An 11919-nucleotide genomic window follows, 5' to 3' on the forward strand; every position below is an offset into this window, starting at 1 on the left:
ATTTTTTAATTTTTTTACACTTTATTTTTAATATTTTAAAATTTAATTAAAATATTTTAATTTTAATATGATTTAATTTCTCTATATTATTGAAAAAACATATTATTATCACTAATCGGTTCGGTTTGGTTTGATTTTTTCGGTTTTTCTCTGATCAAAACCGAACCGAACCGAAATAACCGAAATTTATGAAGTTAAAAACCGAACTGAAATATATAAAAAATTGAACCAAATTTTCAAATCGATTCGATTCGATCGATTTTTTTAGTTTGAACCGAATACTGCTCACCCCTACTAGACCATTATGAAGGTATTGAACTAACTAATACAATTATTAGCTTTTACTGGACCACAAAGTAATAACAATAATTATAATAATGTAAATTTGATATCTAAGTTGAAATAACAATTATGTCTTTTATATAATTCATGATATCTAAACATAAGCTTAGGGGTTGGCAACTCTTCTCTTCTTCTTTTATTGTTACTTCTTCACATGTTGATATTGGAATTACCAAAATAGTGTTTGGAATTATTTTACTAAATTATATTACACACCAATTACTCAAAATAAATAGCGAGCTATCATCGTAAAATAATACTAAATGACAATAATCTAATAAATTAATATGCGGTCTCACTCGTAGAAAAAAAGACCAATATGACTATTGTGCCTAAAATTAAGAGAAAAGAAGATTCGATTTTAGAACAGGTTGGACAGACTCGCCTTCCCAATTTCAGAGCGAGACTCTATAAAAAAGTTATCGTTAACGGCTACAATCTAACAGATTCCCTTAACGCTTGGGATTATAGGAATCCTGAGTAATTAGCTGATGAAAATTCCTTATCAATAAGCAATGAGAAGATATTATATTTATTTCTATTTTTTTATAATATAAATGAAAAACGATTACATAGATAAATGTATGATATTCTCTCACACTAATATTTTGAATTATAAATATTATACTCTTCTTTCTCTTCAATTTACTGACTTGAGCGTCGGAGTGGCTATCGTAGGTGCCAATTAGCTTATATTCTCTCTTTTGCAATCACAGTACAGTTTCATTATACCAATCATAATACAGCTCCATTTTGACTATATCATTAATTTATTTTTCAGTAATATTAAGAATAATGATGCGTTAATAATTAATCATAAATTAAAAATATCTAAGGAGATTAAATAGTTTATAAAACAATAGGACTAAATTATTATAAATGTTAAAACTCTAAATATTAAATTATTATGAAAAGTAAAATTTAAATGAGTAAATTGTTATAATTTAATGTTAAAATTTAACAAAATAAAATATTAAAATTATATTTTTTTATTAAAAAAATAAAGATTAAATTGTAATTTTTATTAAATTTTAGTGACTATGTTATAAATGATTTTAACTATATTATAAATAAAATTTCAAGTAAGATTTTATAATTTAATTTATGAAAAAAAAATTATATAATTTCACTTACTTAATAAAGTGAGACTTTTTAATTTAATGTGGTTAATAAATATTGATGTAACACTTAAAATTTAATTCAAAATAATTTTTAATTAAAATAAATTATATTTTAATTTTTAAAATTTTATAAAATATATAATTTTATTAAGATATTTATAAATTTAATTATAAAATTTTATTTTATAATAAAATAGTCTCTTTAATTATAATTCATTATTATATTTTTATATATTGATTTTTAAATATTATAATTATTTATAAATAAGTATTTATGAATTTTTTTTTCAAATTAATATCATATATCTATTAAATTTAACATTTTAAAATAAATTAATCAAATAAAAATTAAATCAATAACCTTAATATAATATATATCTAAATTTAAGTTCAAAGAGTTTTTTCTAATTTAATTTTTTTTCTCAATAATTTTTTTTATTAATTAAGATAAAAAAATAAATATCAAATTTTTTATTTTATTTTTTTACAGATAAGATATTAAAATTTAATAAATAAAAAAATTATTTTGTAAATATAAGAATTTACTAATAATTATAATATTTAGAGACAATTTATGAAATATAAAAATTAATTTTAATTAAAAATATAATATTTAAATTAAAAATTATTTTATTAATTAAATTTAAAAATATAAAATTACAATATTTAACAACGTTAAAAAACTTTACTTTAGCACTCCGAGACTTAGCCTGGTGAAAAGTGCATTCTTATAAGTCAAAGGTTCGACTCCCAGGGGCGGAGGGAGGGTACGGCAAGGGGGGGCACGTGCCGTACCGGCGACCGGAAAATGTTTTGAAGGGGGATGAAGGTGCCGCACCGGCGCAGTCGGTGGTGCCGCAGGCCGCAGCAGTGCAGTTGGAGCGTCCCCCCTTTGGAGGATGAAGAAGAAGGAAGGCGGCTGGCTGGAAATAATAGAAGTTTGAAAGTTTTATTTTTTTTTTTTTAGGGTTCTTCAAAACGACGTCGTTTTGAAGATTTTATTTTTAAAAAAAATAAATTAAACGGCGCCGTTTTGTAGCCTTAAATAGGAAAAAAAATAAAAGTTAAAACCTATATATACATATGCAGAACAGCAGAAGCCTAAGTTCAACGCCACAACACAAGGCCACAACTCAGCCTGCCTCTGCCAGTCTGCCTGCCTGTCTCCTCGCTTGTGCTACTGTGCCGCCGGAATCCGCCGCCGGTCAGGTGAGTCTGCTTTTTTTTTTTGTTTTGTTATTTGTTTAATTAATTAAATGTTCAATTTATTAGGGTTTATTCAATTACAATTAGTGATTAATTATCAATTTGTTGAATAAATTAGTTACAATCATATTATAATTGTTGTGTGTTTTACATACTTTTGAAATTGATGTTAAATTGTTTAAATTTGTTCAATTAATTGAGTATTTAATTTAGGGTTTATTAAATTAAAATTAGGGATTAATCATGAATGTGTTGAATAAATTAGTTACCAATCATATTGTTTAATGTTTATGTGTTTTACATACTCTTGAAATTGATGTTAAATTGTTAATTATGATACTAATTATGTATGTTTGTGTGTTATACATAAATTTAGGTTTTATTTAAATTTAGATATTGAGAAATTTAAATTGAATTTTATACACAAACTATGTTACCCATTTGAATTTTATACCAAAAACAAATCACTGACGAATTTATGTCAAGTACATAAGAAACTTAAATAGTTAAATTGATAGTCTTTGATGAATGTGTAATTGATTTTGATATTTTATTTGTTTATTTAAATAGGAATTACAATAATGATCGACAAATATTTTACCAAACTACCAAAAAATTCAGAACCTTTAAATTCAAAGCCAAAGGAGAAAGTTGCTTTTGTTGAGAAAGAAAGTCTTGCATCAGATGATGATATTATTGGTGATCCTGGACTGCGAAAACCAATTGATAGTTACCCATTTGAAATTAGAGATTCATTGAGGAGAAGATACTTAGCTAAAGGCCCTTGTCAACCAGTTGGGCATGAATTTCCATTCACTCTTATTCGCGAAAAGAATCGAAGGTTTCAAGTTGCTTGGTTCAAGGATTATGAATGGTTAGAGTATAGTGTATCTAAAGACAAAGCTTATTGTTTATATTGTTATTTGTTTGCAAATAACAATAGAAGTGGGGGAAATGTTTTTACTGAGATTGGTTTTAATAACTGGAAAGATGGAAGACGTGCATTTGTCAATCATGAAGGAAGTCCTGGTAGCTCACATAGTGGTTGTAGAATGAAGGTCGAGCAATATCGTAATCAAAGAGGGAATGTGAATCAGCTATTGGCAAGACAAACTGCTGCTATGGAAGATTATTATCGCACTCGATTGTCAACGGTTGTAAGTGTTGCTCGAATACTTTTAGAGGAAGGTTTGCCTTTTAGAGGACGTGATGAATCTGCAGAGTCACTCCACAAAGGTAATTTTCTAGAACATATTAGTTGGGTATGCAAGCGAGAAGAAAATGTAAATAAAGTGATGGGAAAGAATGCTCCAGGAAATAATCAATTGACTTCTCCTACAATTCAAAGGGATATTATTGAATGTTGTGCAATGGAAACGAGAAAGATCATATTGAATGAGCTAGGGGAGAAGACGTTTGCTCTTTTGGTTGATGAAGCCCGAGATTGTTCAGTAAAGGAGCAAATGTCTTTGGTGTTGAGATTTGTTAATGACAAAGGAATGGTTTTGGAACGTTTTCTTGGATTGGTTCATGTGAATGAGACTTCTGCAAAAGTTCTAAAAAATGTTATTGATACTTTTTTTGCCAAGCATGATTTATCACTTGCAAAACTCAGAGGGCAAGGTTACGATGGAGCTGCAAACATGAGCGGTGAATTTAATGGGTTAAAAACACTCATTCTAAAAGAAAACAAAAATCCACATTATATTCATTGTTTTGCCCACCAACTTCAGTTAGTTGTTGTGACTGCTTCACATGAATCAGAGAGTGTAGGTGATTTCTTTGAAACATTGTCAATGATAGTGAATACAATTGGAGCTTCGTGCAAAAGAAAGGATACTCTTCGAGAAATACACAATGAGGAAGTGTTGAATCAAGTGGAGATGGGTGAGATTTCAACTGGAAGAGGTCAGAATCAAGAAATAAGTTTAGCTCGGCCTGGTGATACACGTTGGGGTTCTCACTACACAACAATAGTTAGACTTTTTGACATGTGGAATTCAGTTGAAAGAGTGTTGTTGGCAATAAACAAACTAGGTGAAAGTCTTAAAATCCGACAGTCTGCTGGGGGTGTATTTGATAAGATGGATTGTTTTCAATTTGTTTTCATTGGAAAGTTCATGATGAAGATTTTGGGAATTACAAATACCCTATCAAAGATTCTGCAAGCAAGAGATCAAAATATAGGATATGCACTCAATATGATTAATGTTGTGAAAAATAAGTTGCAAGAATTGAGGGAGGATGGTTGGAATAATTTATTGAAGGAAGTAACTGAATTTTGTGAAGGACATTCTATTGATGTGCCTAATATGGAGAATTTTGTTCATGGTCGATCTCGAAAAAGGCTTAAGGGTGGAGAACCAATGACATATCTTCATCATTTTCGGATCGATATCTTCATAAAGGTATTTACTTTTACCTTATTTTAAAAGCATTGATTTAATTATATAATATAATTCAACCTTTAATTTATATGATATTAGGTAATTGATGTTATTGCAATGGAAATGGATAAACACTTCACTGAGGCAAATACAGAGCTACTTAGATGTGTGATGTGTTTGGATCCTTCAAATTCTTTTGCAAATTTTGATCATGTCCGCTTATTGCAACTAGCTAAGTTGTATTCAGATGATTTTAGTTCCACTGATATAATTGAGCTTGACCATCAACTTCAAAATTATATCTGTGATATGAGATCAAATGAGATATTCTCAAATATTTCCAATCTTGGAGATCTTGCAAAGAAGATGGTGGAGATAAATTACCACACTTATTTCCCTTTAGTCTACCGACTAATCGAGTTAGCTTTGATATTGCCGGTTGGAACAGCTAGTGTGGAAAGAACTTTTTCAGCGATGAATGTGGTGAAGACTGATTTACGCAACCGATTAGGAGATGACTTACTATCAGACTGTTTGGTGTGTTACTTTGAGAAAGAAATTTTTAGGAGTATCGATGATGAAGTGATTATGCAATCTTTTCAAAACTTGGCGTCTAGAAGAAACCAATTGCGACCACTAAAAATTCGTCGACCAAATCCTTGTTAGATGTATAAATAATAGATTTATTTTGTTCGGTGAAAAATATTGGATTTGTTATCTATAAAATTATATTGGATCTATTGTGTTGGATAAACATGTTAAATTATTTGGAAAATGTCCATATTTTAGGGATGTTTTGCTAAAATTTCGATAAATTATTAATGTCGCGCTAAGCCAGTGATGCCCTACCAAAGGGAAGCTTCTGGCTCCGCCACTGTCGACTCCCCACCCCTATTTAAAAAAAAAAAAACTTTACTTTATTAACTATATAAAAGTATAAAATTTAAAAATACACTCAATCACAAAATAATTTTTTATAATTATCTCATTATTTTAAGGTAAAGATCAAAGTCAATTAATATATTTAACCAAAAATCCATACATAACCTTGAATTGTGTGAATTAGGATAGCGTAATAAAACGATTAATGCACCTTGCGAATAAGAAAAAGAAAAAATTACAAAAATATATTAGAATGTTTTTAATAGTTTAAAAAATTTATTAATTAATTTTTTATTACTTATGAGTTAAATATTATTAAACAATTTTAAAAACTTTTAATTCAATTAATATTAATATAAATCTTTATTTTTTAATAGATTAAATAAAATTTTTTAAAGAGAAGGAGGTAAATATTAATTCTACATTATAAAATTTATAAAAGCACAGAAAAAACTTTAAAAAAAGAAAGAGAAAAACTGCCTTGCCCAACAACACTACTTAAAATAAAAGGTTAATTTTCAGTGGATTTATTTAAAATTGAATAAATTAAAAATTAAAATTTTATTATTTATAAAAATTAAATTAATTTTAAATAAAAATTAATTTAATGCAAGTTTTCTTCCGTGATCTTTTTATGATTTAATATTTTCGTCTTTTTCTATTTCTTAAATTTAAGTTCTTCTTTTTCTTTGCCTATAGAAAACGATTTGCGTCAATTGACTATTAATGTATAAGATGTTATTGTCCCTATTAACAACTCTAGAGATTCCGATAGTCTCTTATAATTTCTGTATGGTGGGTTCTCACATGCAATCTAATACATTTTATTTTTAATAGAAATAAAAATTTCTAGTTCTCGTATCAAATTTTTTCGTAATTTTATACATTTTGATAGTTGTTTTCCAGTCAATAAACAAGGATTAAGATGAGATTTTTCGTTAATGTAAAAGCGTTTATATGGTGGGCTTTTTTCAAATTTTATTAATTCAGTTATTTTAGAAGGTAATGTTCAATGGAGATTTATTAGTTATTATGAGTTTCCAGAATTGCAACAACTACGTTAGTCTTGGAACCTTATTCAAACTTTATATCATAGAAACTTTTTTTCGTAGTTTTATTTGGGAGATTTTAATGATTTATATTCGAGAGATGAGAAAGAATGAGAGCATTTTTATCAAATTATCTTATGCAGAGATTTAATTTTGAAGGATTATAAATTTTTGTTAGACTTTAAAACTGATATTTCTGTTAAATGGGTTCGTAATAATACTACTCTAACTCTAACTGTTCCTGTTTTGATTAAAGAATCTATTAGATATAATAGTCTATCTGTTTGGGATAATATTATTTTTATTTAATAAAATTTTATTAATATAATAAATAATTTTATTTTAAAAAATAATTTAAATTAAACTAATTTAATTTAATTTAATCGGTTATAATTTTTTTTATAGAGGAGATTTAAAATCTCAATCTATTTACACATGCCTTTAACTCCATTAGATTTAAGTTCTTTCTAGAAAAATGTAAGATAAATTATAAATTTATCACAACCTTTCTTTCTTTATTTTCTACCCCCTCTAAAATTACAGTTCATTTTCCATTTTTCCTCCCATTATTCTCTCTCAAGGTTTCTGAGCAGCGTAAAAAACTTCTCTAACGACACCGTATAGATTTCTATTTGGAGATAGTTCGAGTCGTCTAGAACGTTCTATCTGCAGCTAGAAAGCCCCTTTTAGCTTCAAGACAGATACCAGCAAAACCCTAAACCCTAGAAACCCCATTGAGTCCAACTTAATTGTCTATTCTCCTCTTCATCTTGCACTTCTGAGATCCACCTGATGTCCACCGCAGCTCTCATCCGCTCGTTACGACGTCGCGACGTCGCCTTAGGCCCTGTTTATGCTTACAAGTGTGTACGTCTCGAGACCTTCTCTTTTTATCTCTCTAGATCCTTTTCTCACAATTCATTTTCGGCTTTCCTGGGTTTCCTTCACTGGATTAATGAAAATTGTGATATTTCATGGAAATGAATTTTATTTATTTTTTCTTTGGCTGAAATTCGTTTACCCAAGGATGATTCTAGTGTTTGGCTGAGTTAAATTTGTGATCTGAATTTATTATTATTATTCTGGATTCATATAAGGAAAGTCTCATGAAGTTCGGTAGCTTAATGTTATTGGCCACTTTGTAATTGCATGTTATGGAGCAGTTTCTTTTTGGGACTGGAAATCGCTGATCGATCCATTGAAACTATGCCAATTTCTGAAATGAAATTTAATTATCTGTTCTTTGTCTACTCACTGGGGTAAATTTTGGAATTCTCTTATAGAGTTTTTCTCTTTTCTTCGTCTTCTTCCCTTTTCCCTTTTTTATCCCTTTTTTCCCCCAAAAGAAAAATTGTTTGACTGATGTTTGGTTCCATTGGAAATGATTGGAAATGGATAGAAATGAAAATGAATATCTACTATTTCCTTGTAAGTATCATTTAATGGTGTTGTTAAAAATTATACTTGTAAGAAATGCTTCCTTCAATTTAAATTTAAGATATCCTGATTTTAACAACATTATGAAAAAAATTTTGATGTGGAATTGGCTTCAGGCTAAAAAGGATTCATATAGCTGGCGTTAACTAGTTTGGGAATGAGGCTTGGTTGTTATTGATGTATTATCAAGCACAATAATAGAATTATTTTCATAACTAGCAATCTATTTGCACGGCAAACCAAAACATGGCTTGGAGTATTTAATCAAGTTTTGATGGCCAAGTTTAGTTGTTGGAGTTATAGTTTATGCTAGGAGTACTGTACTGTTGTATATTTTAAGCTCTGGTAGAATAGTGCTTTGTGTGCCCTTGTCATTCATGTTGTCATTTCTTTTTCATGAAGTTGTTTGTTGTAGTTAGTCTGAATATTTGTGATGTACAGCCAATTAATTGCAATGACTTTGTCTACTATGCAGTTAAGTAGCAATTTGAAACCATCATGGTCCCCTTCTAACCTTGGTTATAATTGGGCAAGTTTGTCAAGAGCATTCAGGTAATGTAATCCTTAAAGTTTCGTTTTGTATGGCAAACACATTTTGTGCCTGCGGAAATCTTAACATTTCCTCTTCTATACAGTGCAAAGCCGGCTGGCAATGATGTTATTGGTATTGACTTGGGTACCACCAATTCATGTGTTGCTGTCATGGAGGGGAAGGTAAGGATAATGTTCTGAACTAAATGTCCTTCTGTTTTGTTTTGCTGCTCTTTTCTGATTAGTGTTGCTATTGTGTACAGAATCCCAAAGTCATTGAAAATTCTGAAGGATCTAGGACCACCCCTTCAGTGGTTGCCTTCAACCAGAAGGGAGAGCTACTTGTGGGTACTCCAGCAAAGCGGCAGGCTGTGACCAATCCAACCAACACTGTTTTTGGAACTAAGCGTTTGATTGGTAGGAAATTTGATGATCCTCAGACCCAGAAAGAGATGAAAATGGTTCCATACAAGATAATAAGGGCACCAAATGGAGATGCATGGGTTGAGGCCAATGGGCAGCAGTATTCACCTAGCCAGATTGGTGCCTTCATTTTGACAAAGATGAAAGAAACTGCAGAGTCTTACCTTGGAAAAACAGTTACAAAAGCTGTTATAACTGTACCGGCATATTTCAATGATGCTCAAAGACAAGCAACAAAGGATGCTGGGAGAATTTCTGGCCTTGATGTGCAGAGAATCATTAATGAGCCTACGGCAGCTGCACTGTCCTATGGTATGAACAACAAGGAGGGTCTAATAGCAGTTTTTGACCTTGGTGGTGGGACATTTGATGTTTCAATTTTAGAGATCTCTAATGGTGTTTTTGAGGTTTGTGTTGTTTAAATATTTAGCATGGTATGTCGATTGTTTACTTTGGAAAATCAAGCTAATGAGTGGCTTGCATTTAGGTGAAAGCCACAAATGGTGACACATTTTTGGGAGGAGAGGACTTTGACAATGCACTGCTGGAGTTCTTAGTGAGTGAATTCAAGAGAACTGAGGGAATTGATCTAACAAAAGACAGGCTGGCTCTGCAGAGGCTTCGTGAAGCAGCAGAAAAAGCTAAGATAGAGCTCTCATCAACAGCCCAGACTGAAATCAACTTGCCATTTATTACAGCTGATGCATCTGGTGCAAAACATCTAAACATTACTCTAACCAGATCCAAATTTGAAAGTTTAGTAAATCACTTAATTGAAAGGACTAGGGATCCATGCAAGAATTGTTTGAAAGATGCTGGCATATCCACCAAAGAGGTTGATGAGGTCCTCCTTGTTGGAGGAATGACCCGTGTGCCCAAGGTTCAGGAAATTGTAGCAGAGATCTTTGGAAAAAGCCCGAGCAAAGGAGTAAATCCTGATGAAGCAGTTGCTATGGGAGCTGCAATTCAGGGTGGTATTCTTCGTGGGGATGTCAAAGAGCTGCTCCTTCTGGATGTCACTCCTCTATCCCTTGGTATCGAGACTCTTGGTGGGATATTCACAAGGTTGATCAACAGGAACACAACAATTCCTACTAAGAAGAGTCAGGTGAGGATTTGACACTGTATTTATTGTTTAATCATTTCAATGAATGTAGGTAACACAATTTATGGCTGTAGCCTTGTGAGTGAATAGATATTCATAATCTCTCTTGGTTTTTCCTCCATGCAAAATGTCTTTTAAGTGGACATGTGACTAATGTCAATGTGATACTTCTTAGAAATGAGGATTAACATTTAAATTTAGCTAGCAGTAAATTTGAAGAAAACTTAAGAGTTTGACTTTTTAATTTCAAGCTAACCATTTTTTATTGCATTGTCGTTATAGTGTGTTCCATATGATGATTCAGCAGTTTATGTATCTGACTTGTGCTTATTTGATGCAGGTGTTCTCTACAGCAGCTGATAACCAAACACAGGTGGGTATCAAGGTGCTCCAAGGTGAGCGTGAAATGGCATCTGACAACAAACTTCTGGGCGAGTTTGAACTCGTGGGTATTCCACCAGCACCAAGGGGTTTGCCTCAGATTGAGGTGACATTTGATATTGATGCCAATGGTATTGTCACTGTTTCTGCCAAGGACAAGTCCACTGGAAAAGAACAACAGATCACCATCCGATCATCTGGTGGTCTTTCAGAAGATGAGATTGAGAAGATGGTTAAGGAGGCTGAGCAATTTGCCCAGAAAGATCAGGAAAGAAAGGCTTTGATTGACATAAAAAATAGTGCAGACACAACTATCTACAGCATTGAGAAGAGTTTGGCGGAATATAGAGACAAGATTCCTGCTGAAGTTGCCAAGGAGATTGAGGATGCTGTTGCAGACTTGAGGAAGGCAATGGCGGGAGATAATATTGATGAGATCAAATCCAAACTCGATGCTGCTAACAAAGCTGTGTCAAAGATTGGAGAGCACATGTCCAAGGGCAGTGGTGGGGATGGTGCATCTGGTGGTTCCCAGGGTGGCGACCAGACTCCAGAAGCGGAGTATGAGGAGGTCAAAAAGTGAGTTTTATATTGTAACTTATTAGCTTCATTTGAAGGGTCTAAAGCCACGTCTAAGGTAAAATCTTTTGGAAATTTTATTCTCTTTAGGATATATAGTTTTTGAAATAGTTTTTTATGTATCTAAATGTTTGAGCTTGAATGTATTAGCCAATTAGGATGTTTTTTGTTCATTCAAAAACTGCGAATGGAGGGGGAGCCCTCACTATATCAATAACCAAAATTTTCTGAACCTATTCTTTACTTATTTGAGATTATAAAAGAAGACTAAAATCCCACTTGGATGGTTAGTTTGTGGCTTTAAAGCTTTTCAAGCTTTAGAAATTTTGATGTCAACTGCCCGCGCATTAATTTTTTTATTGTATTTTATTTTTTCTGTGATGGATTTTGGCACAGCTTAGCTTTGGGGAAAATTTCATCAATGGCATATGAACTTGTGATATTTTAATAACTCGACATTTAAGCTTTGATACCAA

The 11919-nt window shown here is 31.4% G+C and overlaps 3 protein-coding genes across 3 annotated transcripts; all 3 read left to right on the top strand.

Annotated features, from left to right (window-relative positions):
- The first annotated feature begins 3250 nt into the window (after positions 1–3250).
- On the top strand, positions 3251–4878 carry LOC110624257 (zinc finger MYM-type protein 1-like). Its single transcript, XM_043960702.1, has 2 exons — positions 3251–4706; positions 4799–4878. The coding sequence occupies exons 1-2, from the start codon at positions 3251–3253 to the stop codon at positions 4876–4878; spliced, it is 1536 nt and encodes a 511-aa protein (XP_043816637.1).
- Positions 4879–4942: 64 nt separating this feature from the next.
- LOC110625257 lies at positions 4943–5850 on the top strand. The gene is made up of 2 exons (XM_021770860.2): positions 4943–5077; positions 5156–5850. The coding sequence occupies exons 1-2, from the start codon at positions 4982–4984 to the stop codon at positions 5720–5722; spliced, it is 663 nt and encodes a 220-aa protein (XP_021626552.1). The 5' UTR covers positions 4943–4981; the 3' UTR covers positions 5723–5850.
- Positions 5851–7633: 1783 nt separating this feature from the next.
- LOC110624838 (heat shock 70 kDa protein, mitochondrial) lies at positions 7634–11675 on the top strand. Its single transcript, XM_021770225.2, has 6 exons — positions 7634–7854; positions 8900–8976; positions 9060–9138; positions 9219–9785; positions 9866–10486; positions 10824–11675. Exons 1-6 carry the CDS (start codon positions 7780–7782, stop codon positions 11445–11447), a joined length of 2043 nt encoding a protein of 680 aa, XP_021625917.1. The 5' UTR covers positions 7634–7779; the 3' UTR covers positions 11448–11675.
- Positions 11676–11919: the final 244 nt, after the last annotated feature.

This window comes from Manihot esculenta, chromosome 10 (assembly GCF_001659605.2).
Source record: "Manihot esculenta cultivar AM560-2 chromosome 10, M.esculenta_v8, whole genome shotgun sequence".
NCBI lineage: Eukaryota > Viridiplantae > Streptophyta > Magnoliopsida > Malpighiales > Euphorbiaceae > Manihot > Manihot esculenta.

Excerpts from the sequence above, each read along its gene's own strand:
- LOC110624257 (XM_043960702.1), top strand. The coding sequence starts at position 3,251 with ATGATCGACAAATATTTTACCAAACTACCAAAAAATTCAGAACCTTTA. Across the intron at positions 4,707-4,798 it reads GTTGGCAATAAACAAACTAG|ATTTTGGGAATTACAAATAC; the intron begins GTGAAAGTCTTA and ends TTCATGATGAAG.
- LOC110625257 (XM_021770860.2), top strand. The coding sequence starts at position 4,982 with ATGGAGAATTTTGTTCATGGTCGATCTCGAAAAAGGCTTAAGGGTGGA. Across the intron at positions 5,078-5,155 it reads GGATCGATATCTTCATAAAG|GTAATTGATGTTATTGCAAT; the intron begins GTATTTACTTTT and ends ATATGATATTAG.
- LOC110624838 (XM_021770225.2), top strand. The coding sequence starts at position 7,780 with ATGTCCACCGCAGCTCTCATCCGCTCGTTACGACGTCGCGACGTCGCC. Across the intron at positions 9,786-9,865 it reads TCTCTAATGGTGTTTTTGAG|GTGAAAGCCACAAATGGTGA; the intron begins GTTTGTGTTGTT and ends GCTTGCATTTAG. Across the intron at positions 10,487-10,823 it reads TTCCTACTAAGAAGAGTCAG|GTGTTCTCTACAGCAGCTGA; the intron begins GTGAGGATTTGA and ends TATTTGATGCAG.